Source organism: Hydra vulgaris, chromosome 02 (genome assembly GCF_038396675.1).
Source record: "Hydra vulgaris chromosome 02, alternate assembly HydraT2T_AEP".
NCBI classification, from domain to species: Eukaryota; Metazoa; Cnidaria; class Hydrozoa; order Anthoathecata; family Hydridae; genus Hydra; species Hydra vulgaris.
In genome coordinates, this window is record NC_088921.1 from 12071775 (window position 1) to 12095087 (window position 23313).

Here is a 23313-nt window from a genome sequence, read left to right on the forward strand (position 1 = left end):
TTTTTTTTTAATAACAAAGTTATTTTTTTTAATAACAAATTTTTTTTTTTAATAACAAAGTTACCATCTTTACTTTTTTCCCTACATCGAACTAATTTCGAGACCAGGCCTCTGAAATGAATTTGGCTAATAAAACATACTGTTACATAACATAATAATGATTTTTCTTTAACTCGTGAGTTTTATTGCTTTCGTTAAAAAAAAAAAATCAAGTTTGAGGAGAAATAAAAAAACAAACGCCGGTAAACCGCCCCTAGTACGCGCTAGTACGTTTTTGAGTAGCCCCACCTCCCCCAATAAACTGTACAATGGAAATTTCATACAAATTCTATTAGAAATAAATACTCAAAAATCTCTTCTATGCTAAATATAGAGTGACTATTTGTTAATACAAAGTCTTTAAAAAGTATACTTTTTATTTCTATTATGCTATAAATAGTGACCATTTTTTAATACTAAATCTTATATAATATGAAATATATACATTTTACTTATCAATGGTTGTCTTACCTACTGCAATATTGCTTGAGAAACTACTTATTTCAGTTAACTAAAGAAATCAAAAAAATAAACAGGAAACAAAAAAATGTCCCCAGGATTTTATTTGGCGTTAACAAAATGGTTAATTACGAATCTCTTTTTAGGAAACTTAATGCCCTTAATCTTTATAAACTTAATATACACCAAGTTTTACTATTCATGATTAAAACAAAACATGGTACATCTTTATGGTTTTTCTTAGAAAAATTTTTATAATTTATTTAATTAAGAAACAGTTTTCTTCAATTAACATGTTTAATTTAATTTTATTACAAAAGAAACTTTTTTAAGATGTTAACATTTTAAAATTAATATCTAATTATTAATTTACAATTAAGCAAAGAACGTTATTTGTAACTTAAAATAAAACTTTTATTTCCGAACAAAAAAACTTCGAATAAAAATTCTACAAAACTTTCGAACTTTTTTATTTTGACAACAAAAATCGTTTGAAGAAACAAATGGCGAAATCCTTAAATTTTTAAAATAGTTGTTCATGAACATAAATATATTTAGTAAATCGAAAATTAAAATAATTCAAAAAATATTAAACATATTCCACAAAAATGTTAAATATATAAAATATTAAACAAAAGATTTCCACATAGCGTTATTAATATTTTCAAATTTTTTAAAACCTCAAAAAAATTTTCCTCTACGTCTATGTTATTTAAAATCAATTTATCAAAAAAGAAAACGAAAATAATTCTAGTTTTTATTTATTTATTTATAACTATATATCTTATTATATTCATTTAATAAAAATTATAATTAATGTTAATTAAACTAAAATTTTAAACATTCATTTAAGAGGTTGCTGAAAAAGTGTTAAAACTTTTTAGTATGTTGCATTACTATAAATATATATTGAAAGAAATAATCATGTTGCATAATAATAATAATAATAATAATAATAATAATAACAATAATAACAACAATAATAAATACAATAATAATATATAAAATAATTGATTATTTTACTATTACTAATATTTAAAAATAAAATTAATTATATTTTATAAATTTAAATTTTTAAATTAAAAATATAAAACTAAAACATTAACAAAACAAAATTATTAAAACTAATTCGTATATTTTGATTATAAAATAATACATTAAATATTTCATTTATTACTTTATAATTATAGTTTATATTTTACTTAAGATAATAAACATTTTTCTGTGTTATAAAGTTTTTTAATTTATCGAGGTTATAAAAATATTTTCCACGGTACACGATCCACAAATCCTTGACATTCGAACAACGAATCCATTCACAAATCTCTTCAATGAAATCGATGTCGTCGTGAAGGTTAAGTTGTAATCCTTCACAAAGATTAATCCACGGAAGAAAATTTTCTTCAAAATCTTTTTTCGTTATTAAATAACGTGAGATGAGTATCACCAACCATTTAATCTTATCTTTCGGTTTCCATTCTTCGAATTTAATTGGACAAAAAAATTTGACTTGGCGAACATTTGTTGAACATTGAATTATAAGATTTTTTTCTTCATCACTTAAAATATTTTTATTAACATGTAACCTCGATAACTTTCTTCCAGATTTAATGTAATGATTTACGAAATAATTTTCACAAGAAGTTTTGTAAGAAGTTTTTCCATCGTCAATCGAAATATTCCACTCTCGTTTCTTGTCCATCCATTCTTCTCGTTCATCGACGATAAATTTTATTTTATCATTAAATGATGATTGATTTTCATAAAAACATTCAATGAATAAATCAACGTAATTATAATTAACGTAATAAGTTTTTGATTTAAAATAAGTATGATTTTTTGATTGATAGTTTTTTAATTGACAAGATAATATAAGTAGACGATCTAAAGAAAAAACAATAATAAAATAAAAATAAACAAATAAATAAAAATTTAAACAATAATCGGAATTAATAACATATGTAATGAAATATAATCAACATAATGATACATATATTTATAAATATAAAATTTATTACATAATTTTATAATAAATTATAATATTTATATATATATAATATATTTACATACTACGTATAAGGTTATAAAAGAATAAAAAATCAATAAAAAATATTATAATTAAATACATTATATATTACATAATAGTATTTACATTAATATTAAATTATATACGTTTAAATAATAAAATTATATATATATATAAAAAAAAGTAACTTTCAATTAAACAATTTTTTACTAAAATTCAATAAAGTTTCAACGTAATTATAGGTTTTTGATTTAAGTTTTTGACGATCTAAAGAAAAAACAAAAATAAAATAACAAATAAAAAAAAGTTAAAATAATAATCGAAATTATGATATTCTACATATTAATACATAAATAAATTAAATTAAAATTAAAGTTAAATATTACTAAATATACAAAATAACTTTATTTTATTATAAATGTAACATGCTTAAAAAAATATAAAACAAATTAATTCATATGAACAAAAAAAAAAGTACTTCGTAATTCATTTCAAACCAACGTAGAAATTAATTTAAATTTACAAAAATTACATCGTTTAGTTGTTTTAATAATACACAAGGAAATCGTTCTTCATTCAAACACAGATTTTGAATAAAAGTTTGTAAATCGAATTCGTATTAAAAAATTAAATTTAGAAATATAAAATCGAAAATCTCCTTCGACTATCTTTTTTTGAAATATGTGAAAAAAACCATAAAAAACTCAAAGAGTGAGAGTTTAAATATTCGATTTCGACGTTGATTTGAAACTCAAAAAAAAAAAAAAAAAAAAAAATCATCACAGAGAATTTATGTTTTTTAATACAAAATATAATCTGTTTATAACTTGTATATTTTATAATATGAAATATATTATGTGATGCATTTTAATAGAATAAACAATAGTTTCACAGAGAAATAAGAAATACTTATAAAAAGAAATAAGAACAGGTCACGAAAAACAAAAGATTTTTATAACTTTTTAAAAAATTTTTTAAACAAAAGATTAAAACTTATTGCAAAATAATAGTCAAAATCATAGTTAAAAATAGTTCCATTGCTACCAGGGTTGTTGAAGCATAACTACCAGGGTTGTTAAAGTATTGCTACCAGGGTTGTTAAAGCATAACTACCTGGGTTGTTAAAGCATAGCTACCAGGGTTGGCATCAAATACATTTTACTAAATACGTTAATTCTAGATTCCCAAATAAAAATTCAAATAAAAGTCTGTATAAGTAGCATTTTCAAACCGAACACAAATATTCATATTTTAGGTTTAAAAAAAATACCAATAACTTTTCGAGGCAAACCAGATAAAATACTAAATAGAAGAATGAAGTGGAAAAACATCACTTAAAAACAAATTTTTAAATCAATTTAATGTTAAAAAATAAAAAATAAAAACTAACAACGAATCTATTGCTTTCTACCAAAACGTTTTTCGCTAATAAAATGGAAAAATTTTGTTTTAGAAATATTTATAAAACAAATATTAAAAGTCGTTAAAATCTTTATTTCACACAATCATTTTATAAATATATTTTTTTACTTTATATATTTGATATTTCTCTGTATTCTTTTTAAGCTAATGTTACAGACGTTCTTGGCGAAAATTAAACATACGTTGTAAGCAGAAAAAAAAACGAAAAAATTATTTACAGGAATTATATTTTATTCCGGTAAGTAATATTGGACGATTAAAACTTGGACCGACTGTTAATTAACAAAAAAAAAGTGCGAAATCGTGGAAATATATAGTAACTAAATAGATTGAAAAGAAAATCAATTAAAATTACAATCGATTAAAATCTCAAAATGTTTAAAAATCAATACGACACGCTTGATTTTGATGTTTATATTAAAAAAATGAGCTTTAAATTAAAATCAATATAACTTCAAAAATGTCTAATTGATATCAAACGTTTAGTTTTCTCAACGAAATTATACTGTTCACTCTAATTAAACTAAATCAAAAGATCTGTTTTTTCTTAAATTTTATGAAATAATTTAATGTATCCAAAAAAAAAATGATATGCTCTATAAAAAAAAAATTGTTTCAAGCTAAGGTCTTGTAACAATTTGAATTTAGTTTCAAAACAAGATTTTTTAAATTATTAACTACGACAATTAAAACTGAAGAATACTTACAACTTATTAAATTTAAAAAGTTTAGCTATCAGTGTTAATTTCAATAAACGATGGTGACAAAATGATTCCTTAAAACATTTTAAGAAAAAAAACCAAATTGTGTGATTTTAAATATCAAAAACTCGATCATCGAACTTCAAAAAATCTTTCAGAAAATTCGAACAAAATTATAATCAAATTGTAAACAACCGTTTTGCTAATAGTTAAACGTATCGTAACTATCGCAACAATTTTTATAAAATGAGAATCTAGCGAATTGCGAACAAAAGTAAATTTTCAAGATTTTTTTTTATCACATTTTATAAAATGACTATAAACCAAGTTTAAGGATTGAAAATGTGACTTTTAATTTAAAATGTGCTAGAGAACATAAACAAATAAGTTTCTGTATAAAATATTATAGAAAAAAAAAATTGGAACAAAAAAATAATTGCGGTTTTCGTTTATATTATCTTTCTTTGGCATCATTAACATATTAAAGTCACTTGAAGAAAAGTGAAATATGTGAGTTACTAAGTGGACTACTAAAAAAAATAAACTTGCATATTATTATTAGTTTACAAAAGTAATACCTATTAAGAAAAAAAATGAATTAAAAAATAACTCACATAACAGATTAAAAAACATTATACTTACCTATAAAACAAAACTTGAAAAATTAGGTAAAAAAAACAACGCTTGCTATGAACTGCCTTAACTCTGGTTTATATTTAAAATCGCTAATATTAAAAACGGTTTAATATTATCAATATGCAATCTGTCATCAGATTGATATATATATATTTTTTTGATAATCTTTGATTATTGTTAACTATAATTACTGATGACAATTTTAGCTTATTTTTAATTTAGATAAAAACACTTGTCATAAAGTTAAAAAGCTTAAAAATTTGATAAATAATTCAATATTTATTTTAAAACCATTTTTTGTTTTTCTTTTGTTTTAAAAACAAATTAATTGATTTTAATCAAGTTTTTGTAATAGTATAAAAATAAATAAATATAAACTATATACATGATAACATTATAAAACAACAAAAAATTTAGAAATGACAGAATTACTCTACTTACCCCCAAAATAATTTGCATTAACAAAAATATTTTTTTTTAGAAAAATAAGGTAAAAATTTATATATTTGTCATGTCTTTTTGCATAATAGAACTTACCTAAAATAGAATACAAAAGTTCTTCAGAACCATTTTTTGAAGGATTTAAGTTAACAAGTAACTTTAATAAACTATTTTGGCTTTTATTAGTTAATCCACAAATCATTGATAAACAACTCAACAGCTTTTCTTTGGCTATAATCTCTTCAATACTTAAACAATTATATGCATATACAGATGCACAAAACTCCATTATTGTTAAGTGTGCAAATTGATAATAACATCCCTCATCTGTTTCAATCTTTTCTATAAATCCAAAAAGATTACTTTCATTGTTATCAAAATCAATGATAAAAGTTTGAATTTCTTCTTCTGAAAAAATTACTTTATTTTCAACAAACAATTCATATGCAATTTTACAAATATTTAAAATATATTTTTTATTGGAATCATCTTCGATTATCTTATTCATCAATTTATTTGTTTTTATGATGTGATTTTGAAAAAAGTATAAAAAAATACTTGCATATAAATTTGTCATTGTTAAGAAAGAATTTTTATTTCTTTCTTTTGAATTAATAATAATTTTACACATGGAACATAAATAAAATGGAACAGATGCCATGGCTTTTGCAATTGGAGAGCTGTTTAAAGTTTCTTTTACAACATCTTTTTTTTCTTCTCTAACATTATTTTCTATATAATTATGTATTCCTTTTTGGTTAAATCCCATTATTTGAATGGTTAACTTATTACTATGCTCTGTAGATATACTTTGGTATTGATCAATTGCATAAACTCTACCAGCAACTACATATTTGTAGTTTTGAATTTCTATTAAAACATTAACGATTGGATACTTACAACTTGAGCTGGGATTTATTAACTCATTTAAAAATTTAAACTCATCTAATCCATCAATGATAAACAGTGCAGGATGATTACTAATTTTGAAATCATTTATAATATCTTTGTAGAAAACATTTAGTAATTCATTAATATTAGAAATATTTGGATATTGATTAAGCCTTCTGCATTCCAAATAAAACACAAGTTCAACACTTTTCCAAATTAAATTATTTGACCAATCAAGCAAACATTTTCGAAGCAACCATGTTTTTCCAATACCAGCTACTCCAGATATTAATATTACAGACTTTTCTTTCATAAAAATTTCATTATACGGAATAGGTTTATAGTTCATTTGCTTTACAAGAAAATTTTTTCGTTCAAAATTAAAAACAATATCCATTTGAGTATTAACTGCATCAACAATACATAGATCAACAAAATTATCCATCAGATCAACATTTGCAGGTACTTTCAACGGTGGTTGAACTTCATTTATTTTCCCATAGTTTTCACGATAATAATTTTTCAGTGCTGTGCACATCTCTGATGTATCTAAATATAAACAATTGATCGAAGTCATCATCATCATCATCATCATCACTTCTTAAATATTTTAGTATGCACAGGTCTCATAGTTTTGAATTCAGAAACTATACATAACAAATTTTACATTTTAATTCTGAAATTTGTATTTACAATTAATTTGAATTCTTAACCAAGTGTTTATTTAGATTTTTGTTTTATTATTTTGAGTAAAGACTTCTTATTACATTTTGCGATGAGTTCTGTTTAAGCAAGAAGCAATAAAAAGGCTGGAATGGCCAAATTACACCGTTTTACTTATGCCAAGTCTTTTTTATATGAAATGAAAGCTCTCAATATATACAATGTTTTCAATATTTGTTTTATGCACAAATGTAAAAATAACTTAACGTTAACGAATCAGTTAAACTAAAATATTAAAAAGTTAGTGCTAATCGAAACTAAAAATTAAAAAAAAAGTTTTAATAAACAATACGTATAAGTTTATTTGTTATACAACTTTGAATTGAAACTTTAGAAACCGTGCTCACAAACAACAAAAGAAAAAATTTTACATCACTAGTTTCACAATGTACTTCTTAAAATAAATGTCGGTATATAAGTTATTTATGTATTATATTTGTATATATACTTACACTAATATATATTATATTAGTATAAGTCTATAATATATTTATTAAGTATATAATCAAGTATATAAAGTATTATTCACTTGATAATAATTAAATGGTGCATTCAGTTTAAATTAGAAAGCAGTTTCCTATTCTGTACAAAAACTTGAATTAAAAGTTATGAAGTCATTACTGCTACTAATAGAAGGGAATGTTGCCTATTTTCAAAACGTTTCATCCCAATGAGAATAGAAAAGTTTAATTTAAAAATTGATTGAATTTAAAAAAATCAAAAGTTTAAATCTACAAGATTTTGTAAAAGCATAAGATTCTTTTGCTTTATTGTTGTTTTTTTTCACACATCTTTTGTAAATAAAAGAAATATTCTTAATCTTTTTATTTTTTATTTTTAACTATTATTTATCTTTAATTTAAATTAAAAACGTTTCTGTTGTTAAGAATGTCAAGCTTTTTCATTTAACTCCAAAAGGGAAATAAAGTTACGTAGTCATCTTTTAGTTTAAATAATCGTCTTTTAGTTTAAATGGCGATATTTCATCGTTTTTATTTAATATCAATTTTACTATGTATAATTAACTTTCAAGTTTACTTTTATTAGTACTACCCCATGCAATGTTTACATAGTTATATGATAATGAACTAAAGAGTAATATAATAGAAATAAGGTTTGTTTGTTAAGAACATTTATTTTGTTTTTAAGACTATTTATTTTGTTTTTAATTTTATTTCTGTTTGTTAAGATTTTTTCAAAATTTTTAATTGAAATTTTGTTTTGTTTGTTAAGATGTTAATTTTTACTTTACATTTTACAATTTACCATTTCACCCGGAAGGTCAACGAACCCATTGAAACATTCTGACAATAATTGAAACACAGTAAAAACATGTCATACAAGTCTATTGCAGTTAATACTCAAGTTCCTACTATCTATTAACTATTATCTATTAGTTACTTAATTGCTAACTTTACTAAAAGTTTTTTTCTGCCAACCCATTAATTAATGTTAAAGCTAGCACAGGAAAACTGAGGTTTTTTCAGCAAGGTTTGCTGGTGCTTCTGCTACAGTATTTTAAATAAAGTGCGCAGATTTTCAGATCTTTTCTTTTCATTGCAGTCATTGCTTGCAAAACTTGCATGTCTATTGACTTTGAACCACAATTGAGTGTACAAGATAAAAAAAGTTTCGGTCAAAAATCTATGCTATTCCTTATCATTTTATAGAATTAAAAAAAATGAAATTTGAGATGAACTTTGTTTTTGTTAACTCTGTTACTAGTATAGCCATCCACAACAAATTTTTTTTTTCTTAACATTACTCAAAAATTTATTAACATATCAACCTGAATTCAAATGCAAAAAAAAGCTACTTTATTTTCTTAAAATATTTTCTTTCAATTTCATGAAAATCAACGCCACAAAGTATTTTCCTATTTTTCCAATTTTTAATTTAAGTAAAATTTTTTGTTAGCTAAATTTTTTCATTAATTCTAACCCTGTTGGAGTTACGGTAAAAAATGTAAGTGTTAACTTTGTAAACAACAAAAATGTTAAGAAAAAACGCCAAAAACTTTTGAAAATTCACATTTTGCAAATTAAAAATTTGAATGTGTTAGTACACTATATACAAACTAAACATCTTTACTTAAAACTTTAAATATGTCTGCACATAATTTTAATATCAAAAGTTCAGCTTTTAATAAAACTTTTAATAAAATTTTTTTTAAAACCCAAGCATCTATTGATTCATTACAACTGCATCCATTGTTTAATTACAACTTTCATGTTGCTAAAAGTCTCTAGTTGTGACATAAACTGAAGCGCTTAATGGAATGCAAATGTTTTTTTTATAACCAACACAGACAAAATATAAAAGAGAAAATATAAGCTAATTATGTAAACTTAATCGTTAAAAAAACTATGCAGTGAGCAAACACATGTTATTAAAAACAGATATTTTTCAACACAAAATACAATGCAGGTATGTTATAATTTTTAGTTTGTTGACAAAATTATAGCTGAGATCTGGTCTAATGTCTAGATTGAAAAATTTCCTCTGATTGCAGATTTTTTAGCTCTCAAAAAATCTGAAATCTTTCTTAGTACTTTGAAACCAAGGATAACTTTAGTTATGCTTATCATGTTTTGTTTTTTTTTAAATTTGAGTTTTTAACAAGTTTTTTTTTTTTATATGGATATGTATTTTTAAAACAAATTCTCTCCATATAATTTTTTTAAATATATATATTTTTTTGTTGATGCAACTCCCTCTCTTAAAACTATAGCTCTAAAAAACAAACTCAAGAAACTCAAACAAGACCACTGCACAAATAAACATATTGAGCAAAGTATTACTAGTGATATAATTGGGTCTTGGTCCAAATTTTCATTTTCAAAAAAAATCAAGGATAACTTCTGGTATTACAACACTGTAATACAATTTATATTTACAACAAAAAACCACCAAAATTACTAAAATTGGTCACTTTTTTTTACCTCTTTACATTTTAAGCTTTACCTTTACTTTTTAATCAAACAAAAGGATATTAAAACCTTATGACTACAAATCATTTTGGAATATACTTAATGTAAAGTAATTTAAAAAATATATATAATTACCTTTGTTGGCAGAAAATCTTGAAGTTATTTCTGTTGAACATGGAGTTTCTAAATGATTCAATTTAAAAGCTTCAAAAAAATTTTTTTTGTGAGCGCAAAAGAACACAAAACTTACAAAAGAATAAAAGTAAAAAACAATGTTCTAAGCAATCTTCTATTACAAGCAATAACAATCTTCTATTACAAGCAATAACAATCTTCTATTACATGCAATAACAATCTTCTATTACAAGCAATAACAACCTTCTATTACAAGCAATAACAATCTTCTATTACATGCAATAACAATCTTCTATTACAAGCAATAACAACCTTCTATTACAAGCAAAAGCAATTGTCTATTACAAGCAATAACAATCTTCTATTTTCATTTAAAGAACATTAATTAACAATATACAATAAATTATATTAACTAATATTGATAATATTATTAGCCATTTTCGTTTGAAGAGCATTAATTAAAATTTTAATTACAAACCGATTTCAAAAAAGCTACACTATTTTTTTAACAATATTTTGTAGTACTGCTAATACCGTAGTGAAACTTTTACAAATAATCAAAATTTTTCTTTGTTCTTTAGTAAGTAATATTAATGTTAGTTTACTCCAAACACTTAAATATTTCATTTATAACTTTGATGTTTATAAGATTTGATAAGGTTTTTTAAGGTTAGGCTTACTATTATTACATTTAAAATAAATTAAGTGATGGCTTTGAATAAAATTGAAACCTACATAACCAAAATGCAAAGGAGGAAACTAAAGGTTCTTGATAAAGACAAAAATGTTAAAATCTGATTTTATTTAATGCAATTTTTTTTCAAACGTAAGATACTGTCTCAGAGTTAACAACCTGATAAAAACTAAATTAATATCAACATTCAGCATTCAACCTAACATTTAGAGTTGAATGTAATTGCCTAAAATACATAATATATAAAATATAAAATACAATATTTATAAAAATAGATATGACGATAGCAGATCTAAATTTAGAAAAATGACAATTCAGAAACTTCCATGCAATCATTTTTAAATTTTATCTAAAACAACCAAGTAAAAGTAAAACTGATCCATTCACTTTTTTTACCTTACATTTAAAGCTTTACCTTTACTTTTTAAGCAAACAAAAGGTTATTAAAACCTGATTACTACAATTCATTTTGGAATATACTAAATGTAAAGTAATTAAAAAAAAAAAACATAATTACCGTTGTTTGCAGAAAATCTTGAAGTTACTTCTGGTAAACCTGGAGTTTCTAAATGATTAAATTAAAATGTTTCAAAAAAAAATTTTTTGTGAGCACAAAAGAACACAAAACTTACAAAAGAATAAAACTAAAAAACAATGTCCTAAACAATCTTCTATTACAAGCAATAACAATCTTCTATTACAAGCAATATAAAATCTTTCTTCAAAAATGTATGCTCTTCCTTTGTATTTCATAGAATTAAAAAAATGACAATTGAGATGAAATTTCTTATTGTAAACTTTGTTACGAGTAACAAAAAATCCACAAAAAAATTTTTTTATTACTCAAAATTTTATTAACATTACAACTTGAACTCAAATGCAAAAAAAAGCTACGTTATTTTTTTATGAACCAAGAATTTTTTCTTTCACTTTCATTATCATGAAAAATCAAGGCCACTAAACATGTTTTCCTACAATTTTTAACAAATTAAACTAAAATTTTTTGTTATGATATTCATTAGCTAGATTTTTTCATTTATTCAAACCCTGTTGGAGTTCGTGCAAAAAATGTATCTGTTAATTTTGTAAACAACAAAAATTTTTAAAAAAAACTGCCAGAACATTGCAAAATTCACATTCTGCTAATTAAAAATTTGGAAATGCTTGAACTAAGGATCTTTATTTAAAACTTTGAATATATCTGCACACAATTTTAACAACCAAAAACTCAGTTTTTAATAAAACTTCAGAATAAACAAAACTTTTTGGATTTTACTAAAGGACAATTTAACCAAATCATCCTATAACTGTTTCTTATGAAGCATTTAATGTTTTTGTAACTGACATGCATTTTTGTCATTATACTATTTTTTCGTATTCTGTAATCGCTTAGGATTTATTTACAAGCAATAGCAATCTTCTATTACAAGCAATAACAATCTTCTATTACAAGCAATAACAATCTTCGATTACAAGCAATAACAATCTTCCATTACAAGCAATAACAATCTTCTATTACAAGCAATAACAATCTTCTATTACAAGTATTACATATTACAAGCAATAACATCTTCATTTAAAGAACAATTAAACTTTATTAACAAACTGACTTCAAAAAAGCAACGCTATTTTTGTAAGAATATTTTGTAGCACCGCTAATGACGTAGCGAAACTTATTCAACAAATCAAAATTTTTTATTTATTTATTAGTAAATAATATTTATGTTACTTTACTCTACACACTTGAATATTTCATTTATAACTTTGATGTTTATAAGATTTGATAAGGTTTTTTAAGGTTATGCTTACTAATATTACATAAAAATAAATTAATAAATGAAAATTCAAAAACCTCCTTGCAATCATTTTTCAATTTTACCTAATACAACCAAGTAAAAGTAAAACTGATCTACCATTAACAAATAATTTTTTTTTAGAAACAATAATATCAGAAAGAATTGGGTACGAAGTATTAAGTAGCAGAAAAAAAATTCTGAAAGCATAGGCATCAAAAAACAGAGTAACATGAATAGTATGTTTTTTTTAAAAAAAAAATTCATAGTATGTTGTTTTCTTGAGAAGTAAAATGGCCTAGCAACTGTTGGCTTTGTTTTGGCCTTGGCCTTCAAAAAAAATAAATATAAAATTAAAGAATTAAAAGTTTTTATTCATTATTTTTATGTATTTTTGTTTTCGGCTTCATACATATCTACAAGTATGTTTCTGAAAGTATGACTCTGAGCACAACCTTGGTTTATTTTTACATTATGTGGTTTATTTTCACAGTAATCGTTACTTATAGTTTTGTTAATAAGTGGCCTTAACGTTAGGCAAAAACTTAAGTCTTTGGTCTTGAAAATGATTGAGTAGGCCTTGGCGTTGAAACTCCTAATCTTGGCCTTGACCTAAAATCTTGGCTTTGGTATTAGCCTTGCAACATGTGGCCTTGGTCTGCTACTTTTGGCCTTGTTAACAACTCTGACTCAAGTATACAAATCAGCATCGGGGAAAAAAACAGTGTCACATTTCAAACCATAAATTCAAAGCATTGTTCTATGAAGTTACTAAAAAGAGAATGGCCAATCATGAAACTTTGTTCAAGGCACTGGAGATTATCTCTCTAACACGTATTGAGTCTGAGCAAAAACTTTCTGTTGCTGAATTATTTGTGGTGAAAATTCGATTCAGAATGAATGACAACTTACTTTTTATCAATATAAAAATTATCAATTAAATCAGGAAGAATAAAAAATGAGACTAACATACAGATCATTTGAAGATCTGCTCCAGATATGGCAACAGTATTTAATACAAGGATGGATAGGAGATATATAGAAATAAAGAATAGAAACCAGAGGAAGAAAGCGGCCATCATGATAAAGAGATACAACCTTAGCAGAAGGTTCATAAATATTCATTCATCCATTCATAATTATTTATTCATTCATCCGTTCATAATTATAGGATGATCTAGATTGTTATGAAAAAGATAAGCCAAAAAAAATTTAGTTTAAATTTTATCTGAATTAAAGTTCACCAGCCACTAAGAGCCCTATGGTATAGCAGAAGTGAGATCCTTATCAAGCTCAAATGCTCCCTTAAAGCAATCAGAGAGTATTGGCTTCTTATCAAGACAAGAATAAATGGTAAAATGTTCAGCATACAATACCACCTTAGATGTAAATTAAAAAAAGTATAGGGCTAAGGATATGGATAAGGATAAGTTAAAGGAAATGAATAAGTGTGCTGTCTATTGAGAACAACTTTTATACTATAATTGGTACGAAAGGTTTCAATAACCTTGAAGATGTTACCTGATACACCATAAAAAGAGAGCTTATGGAGAGGACCAGCATGCCAAACTTTATCGAAGACTTTATAAATGTTGAGAGCAATTGCCTTAGCCTCACAACATCTATCTAATGCAGGATAAAACCTATAAGTTATTAGCATTAACAAATCAGCAGAAGAACAAGAAGATCAAAATCCATATTGATGATATTATTTATTAGATTCAAGATGAAAGATTAAATGTTTGTTAATTAAAAACTTAAAAACATTGCTAATGATAGGAAGAAGACTAATGTGAAGGTAGTTGGACGAGTTAGCTCTCAAGAATTTTCAAAAATAAGGAAAACAGACGTCACTTTCCAACAGGCTGGAAAACATGACTCTGATAAGCACTTGTTAAATAGTTTTGAAAGTATAGACAACAGCTCCAAATAACACTTCTGCAAGACTATAGCAAGTACGTTGTATTGACCACAAGCTGCAGAAGAGTCTTTAGATAGAGAAGCTGGATAGAGATACGAATGCCAAGCAATGGATTGACCTGTTTGTTGGCTATCAGTTAGGAAATGTGATTAGTGGAATCAAAAGATGAGATTGATGAAAAGTTCTTAGCAAATAATTCAGCTTTGTCTTTAGGCAAGATTACAAAATATAAAGCATGCAAGAGAGGTGGAATAACAGATTTGCCTATATAAAAGACACTGTTAAAGATTCTCTAGAAGTCTCAGGAGCATAACATTTGAGATAAAATACGAGATTTTGTGACCTGAGAATAGCGGGCTTCAGCCTTAGACTAATTCTTTTTACATTGGTTTCTAGCAATAGTAAACAGACGTCTGTTTTCTAAAGAATTGTTTTCACGTTAAATATGAAAGTAATGGTTACAATTGAAAATTGCAGCAGCACGATAAAAGGAAAACCATGGAGAAGAGTGAAGATTGACATGGAATTGTCAAGAGGGAATAAAAGATTCCATGCCAGCCTGAATCCAAGAAGTTACATAATAAGCAAATTTATCAGCAGGAACAAAGAAAATCATGGCAAGAGTCCAAGTCAGCTTAAGGGTAGTTGTAAGAGATATGATGATAGGGGAATTCTGCAAAGTCATTAACACTAGAACAAAGCCATTTCAGTGTGATAAGCATTAACGTTACGAAAAACAATGATATTGGCTTAAGAATAAAGAGAAAGGACTCGATTAACTTGATCAGAAATAATATCCAAAATAATACAGTCTTAAAATAAAAGAGAGCGGTATAGAAAATAAGAAAGGTGATAGAGTGAAGTAGTACTAAACAAAGGCACATAAAAGAATAGTCTGTAAATTCAAACCTAGTTTCCTAACAAATGGTTGAATTCTTGCAAATACAAATGGCCAGACCAAGCATGTGACTATTTAAGTCTTTACAAATTAAAGGAAAATGACCATCAACAATAAGTTCACAAGATAAAACAGCTGATTCAAATTATTCTGAACTTTGAAAGAGATAAGACTTAGCAAAGAAAAGTTACTTCATAGACCACAAATATTAGAGAAAGGTTTAGAGAACTTGGTGATGACAATGGTTTTTTGAGTTTTATAGTTTTTTATATTTTATTAAGTTTGAAACAGTTATCACTGTAAAACTTTACTTCAGAATATTTTAGGACACATGATCACATTTTAATAATTTACAAAACACTAGTATAACACTGTTGAGATATTAGAAAAGTTTTCAAGAAGTTTAGATAATGCTCTTAAGTCCGTAATATTATAACCAACTTAGTTTAATTTTATTTGAATAGATTTTGCAATTCGACTGTCGTAGAAAGAACATAGCATGGAATTAAATAGTCTTTTATAGCATCACTATCATTGAATAAGAGTTTTTACTGTAGAAAATCTAAATATTTTGCACACACAAAAAAATTATCAATTAGTTTATTATCATTAGTTAAAAAATAATTACTTGTAAATTTGTCAATTTTTCTTATTAAATCTATTCTCTTCATGTTTCTTAAAGCTGTTTTTAACTCCTCAAATGTTGGATTATCACTCATTTGCATCCATGTATTTAACATTGAATACGCCTTTTCGTCAGTTTTAGGATTATCTTCATCAATCATACTTAAATAATGTTCTTCAATATTTAACCTACGTCCAAGAGTTTTCCAACTTACTCCAACACATTCACTAAAACTCAACATGAACTCTTGGCTATAAAGAATGTTTTCACACTTCTTTGCATATGTATTATTTTGCGCCATTTTGATGTTTCTAAAAAAAAAAATTAATACATACTTATATGTATATATAAATATATATATATATATATATATATATATATATATATATATATATATATATATATATATTAATTAATTGCATTGCAGCAACATCTTCTTTATTTTGATTTATAGCATTTATTTGCCATTTTATAAAATTTTTTATTTATTAAATAGTGTTAAAACTTTTATCGAACAATACACTATAGTGGCTGAAGTGGTTAGCTCTATGAATGGAAAATACCAAAAATCTTACTTTGGACTACAAGCAATCTTTTAAAATTTATTTACATTGTAATACGCCTATTGAGAATTTATGCTAAATAATATAATTGCAGTATATTATGGAATCGTAACTTTAGCTTTAATTTGCAAACTTGTGAAATTTCAGATTCATGAATGCTATACTTAAGTGAGGACTTTGCTTGGTACTGCAATTATTTTAACTGTTGCAAAGATATTTAGGCAATAAAATATTTGTCAAGGAAATGGAAGAAAAATAGCTACAACTACTAGCACATAAATTTTTTCTTTACTTTTATTATTAAGGGAAAAACTTCTTAAAATATTCTTAAGTAAAAAAAACTTAGTTTTTTATGAAATTTATAGACTTTTTTTTTTATTTATAATCATTTACAAAAAAGGACCTTTTTTAGTTTTATTTAAAACAATTTGAAGCAAAAAAACTCACGATGCGTTGCTCAAATACTAAATGAGGAAATAGGCTTTTAAATAAAGGATTCAACATATTGAACTGATTATTTCACAAGACGTCGAATTTTTGTTTCTATTTCTATATTTAAAAGAAAAATATTAGGTTTCTATATAAAAAAAGTTTTTCGTATTTTTTTCAATTCATCTGGACTAATTTTAGATTAATCCAGCAAACTACATTAGTCTGGATAATTTTTTTCATTAAACCGAAAGCGCCGATATTTATATAATTTTATGAATTAAATCAGAAACACAATTTAATAATAAAATGTCGTTGAAAATAATAAAAAAATCTGCTATGATCTGATTCTTTGCTTTTTGGTTTTTTAAAAGTTCCTCAACGTTCTATTCTAATAGATGTTTTTAATTACTTGTGGCTATGAAAATAGCCATTTTTTAATTCATTGCAGAACAGCTCATCAGTTCTTCATTTAGTTCATGGTCTTTCTTTTTCTTTTTATACTTCCTAGAATAGTTAATTTATATCTGGTCTTGAAGCTGTGCTATTCATATCAATAAGTAAATCTCGAAACAACTTAATCATTCTGATATCCTAGTTTAAATTTCCCCCTGTCATGATCGGATAATTATAAAATTTGCGAGCAACATTTTCAGTATTGGTTGTGCCACTTCCTTTCCTGACAAAAGAAACCCATATTTTCAATTGTATCTTGAATAAATGTGGAATTTTTTTTTGCTTTCAATAAATTCTTAACTCTTTTGTGAATATTTCTTCCTTGCTTTACTGCTAAGAGTTTACAAGCAGTATTAAAAACCCACTCCATGCAGCGCATCCATAAATAAAGACTGCAAATTCCAAGTTTCAAAACTTGCTTGCTTAAATTTTTTATTTTTTCTCAATAGTTTCAAATCAATCTCCTTAGAATTTGCAAGACAAACATAGCAGAATTGAGATGAAATTCTTTTCTTAAGCATATTGGATACAACAGTGTTTAGTGTTTTACCATCATTCATTGTGGCATAAATAGTTGACAAATTAGACTTTACTACTAAAGTACTTTCACCTAGATTAAATTCAATATTGTTCAACACAAAATATTTAATAAAAATTGAATTTAAAATTTAAAACTCTGCATTAAAAAAAAAGAAAAAAAACTTAAAATAAAAAGATTAAAACACTAAAAGAAGAAATTGTATTAAACAAAAGTAAATTTTCATTTATTTCATTTCATTTAAAACCTAAGTTTGTCAAAGATTGTCAAAGATAAGATTTTTATAAATGATTTCGATTGAAGTTTTATTAATTCGCTGCAACTATGTTGAGCAGTAGAAATTTTTTGTGCATATGTCACAATAGAGATGTTTATGTTGTTAATGTGCTTAGGTAACTAAGTTTGCATGTATAACACACATTAAAGAGAAAACTTTTTTTTCTTATAGGTTAAGGTTTTTACATTCAAACTTTTTTTCTTTTAAAGATAAATAATGGAGCGAAGCTCCTATTAAGCTCGGAATGGTCTGGAAAAAAATTTAATAAAAACTTAACAGAAACTTAATAAAGAAAAAAATTAAGTTCATACCCGTTTTTTTATAGAGGTCTACATTTTTACAAATAGAAGTTCTGTAGTATTGAACAAGAATTGTTTACTCAAAACAAAGATTTGACTGATTTTTATTTTCAACCACTTACTAAAAGTTATTGAAATAAAAAGGCTATATAAAAAGACTATATAAAAAATAAGTATAGATATGGTAGGTGTGAAATAGACTTACCATGACCCATATTATAAGGGTCATGTCAAATTCACATATGTTCAAGTCTAATTTTAAAATTTCTTTAAATTTTTTATACCAATTGTAATTAATCAACACATATCAAGCGGGTATTTTAAATATTATTTAGAATAACTGCTTCGGATACTTATATCTGAACCACTAATATATAGCGGTTTGTGAAACAACTACAGAAGAGTATAAAATATTTAAAAGTTAACTATATTATAAATTATTTTTTTATTCAAACTTTAAAAGGTAGACAATATGCATAGTTTTTTTAACGCCTACTAAAAAATATTAAAGTAAGAAATAACTATAGAAATGGTAGAATTAACTTATACAGACCTGTGTTTTATGGGTCAAGGCAGCTAAAATGTGTATATTTCAATATACTTTACATTTTTCTTTATTTATATGTACATTTTCGATTAGGAAAAATATAAAGAAATACAAACAAGATAAGAATTCTTCTGGATGTAATCAAGTAACAGTGATTATACCTTTCCAAGCTTCTTCATTTTAAGCTTTATATTTCTTTGTAAAGGTGAATGAAAATATATATACATTTATATACATTTTTTGGTTTTTCGTTTTGCCATCTTAGATAAAAATTTTGCAAGAAAAATCACATTGTTTTTTCTCATGAAACATTGCAGCCAACTTGATTTTTTTGGAGAAACAGATTTACTTCCTAATTATTTTCTAATTTTACACAACTACATTCTAAATATCACATTTGATAACATTATTTCTGTTTGATTGTATAAAGCGTTTGGTTATATTAGTAGAAACTTTGTGATAAACTTTTGCATAACAAGTGAAATACAAAAAGTTGTATTAAGCTTGCATGCGTTAATTATTTATATAAATGCTATCAGTGCTGTACTCAGCATTAATTTAGGAAATACCATTTATGAAAAAGATTCTTACCCTTTCCAACCTTCTTTATACAAAGAGTTTTACAATGATAATGCATTCTGTATTGAAAAATTTTAAATTTTGTACTTGTAGAGTAGTACAAACACTTTCTTGGCACTTTTTTCACAGAAAAAACTAAACAAAAACATTTTTGGTTCAAAATGAGTCAGCAAAAAGCAAGATTTCATTCAGAAAAGATTTCATTCAGAGTCAGATCTGTTTTGGTTGTGTTAATTAAGGCAAAAAAATATCTATATTTGAGGAAAACAGTTTATTGATTTATCTGATCAAAGACTATGTGAACTCAGTCTGAACCTCAAGTCTAAAATCTCATCTGCCTGGAATTTGCTGAAGCTGCATAACTTGTATTTTAAAACAGAAAGATAAAGCAATCAGTAAAGATTTGGAGACTTTCTGAATAAATGACTGTCATCAAGTTAAAAATAATTAAAAAAGATGACAATTGCTATTGAGCTGTTTGAGCTAAGGCTAAAAAAAGTATTAAAAGCAGTACCAGAACGGTATTTGTTAACCTTGCAACAAAAAAACAACTGCTGAAAACTCCTATGCCTTAATTACATCAATAAATCAAAATACTTCTGACAGAGTTGTTTCTTGTAAGCTAAAAAATATCTATTATTGGTGATAGCACAAGTATAAAACTTGCAACAGGAGGAAACATTCTTCCTGTTAAAGAATACAGAGACCAGTCACTTAGCATATAAGAAATAAAACAATCATAAAGTTGACGATAATCTTTTAAATTGTACAGTAATAGGAAAAATACAGCTGATAAGTTAAAATGCTAAAAGAAGAACACCTATGCCAAACACCTATGCTGTTACAGGAGAACAGCTATGCTGAAGTTACAAACAGAACACATTAGTTGAATAGGTTTTATGACGTGATAAAATGTCGACTCAAGAACAATAAAAAATTTTACTAAAAGACTTACATTTATTCTATTCATTTTCCAAGACTTATTGTTTTTAACTTTTTTTTTTGTACTTTGCTATTTGGTTTAATTTTGTAAAACGTATTCAAAATTTCTTTGTCATAATTAATATTAAATAAAAAAAACAAAACAGTTTTGCCAAAATTGTTCTTCAATTTATTCTGAAATGTTTTTTTCCAGGCATTTGATCATGAGTCCTTAGTGTAACTTAGTGTAAAAATGGCTTCACAGTTCAGATTTACACTTAACAGAGATAATATGAGAATTCAAGTTTGCAACCTTGCCATAAAGCATCGCAAAGAAAATAAAAATGTCATATATAAACTATGGATCTGTTTAAAGGTTGATTCAACTACAAGATATATGTGTCACTACCTTGGTACTAATGCCCTATACTCTAAAGATAATCAATTTATTGTTGTCAATCTTAGCACCATTGATACAAAAGGAAAACAAACTGCAGACCACACTAAAAAGATTATTGAAAAATGTTTAGATAAGTTTGGAATTAATAAAGCTAACATTCTTATTTTTTATTTGTCATTCATTTTTTTAAATTTGAAAATGATATGTTTATGTATTTCTTCTTTATTTGTTTAAGGTTACATAAAAAAACTATATATTTTTGTTAATTACAACATGATATATTTTGATCATGTTACTAAGATAATAAAAATTATTTAAAAGTTTTTAATATTCTGAAAGCCAATTCTATGACAAAAAAAAACAAGGTCTTATTTGTAAAATTCTGATAAGTAATTTTTATTTTATATTCTTTTAATTCATCATGATCCTAGTTCGTTATTTTACGCATAGTCATATAGCTGTTTTTAACTCACATGCCATATATTTTTTAATAACGTGTAGTCATATAGCTATTAACTCAGTGGCGAAAGGGTTAAGGCCACTATTAATGAAAAAACTTGCCGCAGGACACGTTTTTTTAAGAGTAGTTTTTGAAGTTAAGATTTCCTAAGAACCAAAACACATCAAATTTGTTTGAAAATTTACATATAGAGTAAAAAGAGGTAAGAAATCTAATGGAACGGGGAACCTTTTTAACACTTATACATAATTTCTAAATACTCAGCATTTAAAAACTTTAAAGTTGATTTATTAAAGAAAAAAAGTCTTATTAAGCTCTTTACAACCATGTTAACCATATATAAACATATTGACAAAAAAAAAAATCCTATGGAATGGCTATCTTCAGAAAGTAGGTAGTAAGAGTTTCCAAAATATGTGTTAGCTGATTTAGCTGATTAGCTTAAAATTAAATAAGAAAAACCAAAATTCATAAATAGAGTTCAACTTTTAAAAATAAAACGTTATTACTATAATTTTTAGAATAAAAATTTGAGAGATATCAGGTCGGATAAAATTGAAAAAAAAAAAATTCTATTATAAATTTAAAGCTGTTCGATTCAAATAAAAATGTTAAATAATATTTTTATTTGAAAATTAATTAAAATATTATATTTAAGATATTATAATAAATATGCATGGCTAAACAATAATAAGCTAAACATAAATAACAATAAACTTACATTCGTATCATACATATGAAACACTCATTCAACACCCCTTCCTTTTTTTATTTGCGTTAACAGAATGTTTATAACTTTTATTATACGTTCGAGGCAATGGTACATTACTAACTTTTGGTTGCATTTCAAACATGTGGGTGGGTTCACGTTGTTAAGGATGATCCTAAGTAAGTTTTGACTTTTTAATAAAACACAGACTACTTAATTCATTATCTTTCGATACAAATTCAATAACTTTGTATGTCTGCGTTTTGTTATTTTTTCAAAATTATATTTTGAATCATCCTAAAGAAGGTTAACCAATCGGGTGCGGCTTTTCCTATTTCACGCAATATTTATACCAGTATAATAAATATTGCATACGCAATTGCGTATGAATAGTTGCGTATGCGTAAGTTTATAGCTAATCAGCTCTAATCGCGTTTTAAATAGTGTTATTAACATCGACTAAAGTGAAAATAGTGGTTTTGCCGAAACACATGATATTCGGCCCGACGCTCGGGCGAAGCTGCCGAATATTTGATGAAACTTTCCTATGTTGAGAGTTCCCACCTGGTTAATTGAAGTGTGTATCGTGGGTATACTACAGGGCCGACAACACCGGAAGAGAGGGGGCGCTGGGCGTTCCCCTCCCCACTTTTTTTCTAAAGGATCGTTTTATTTTTTATCTTTTTTTAAATAAAAATTTAGAGAAAAAGACTTTTTTTTAAAATTGACGACTGTATCCCCCCCCCCCCTCCCTTTTCGAAGCCTTTGTCGACGGCCTGTACTAACATAAGACGTTAATGA

At 25.2% G+C, this 23313-nt stretch overlaps 1 protein-coding gene across 2 annotated transcripts; it reads right to left on the reverse strand.

The window, feature by feature from the left end:
* Positions 1–1625: 1625 nt before the first annotated feature.
* On the reverse strand, positions 1626–22794 carry LOC136076744 (NACHT, LRR and PYD domains-containing protein 12-like). Of its 2 annotated transcripts, none has more exons than XM_065790146.1 (6): positions 22525–22794; positions 16338–16645; positions 11615–11662; positions 10404–10451; positions 5821–7164; positions 1626–2382 (listed from the first exon to the last, which is right to left on the reverse strand). In XM_065790146.1, exons 1-6 carry the CDS (start codon positions 22533–22535, stop codon positions 1697–1699), a joined length of 2445 nt encoding a protein of 814 aa, XP_065646218.1. In that variant the 5' UTR covers positions 22536–22794; the 3' UTR covers positions 1626–1696. The 2 variants fall into 2 exon arrangements, with proteins under 2 accessions (XP_065646218.1, XP_065646219.1); XM_065790147.1 differs by lacking the exon at positions 1626–2382 and adding an exon at positions 3474–3826.
* Positions 22795–23313: the final 519 nt, after the last annotated feature.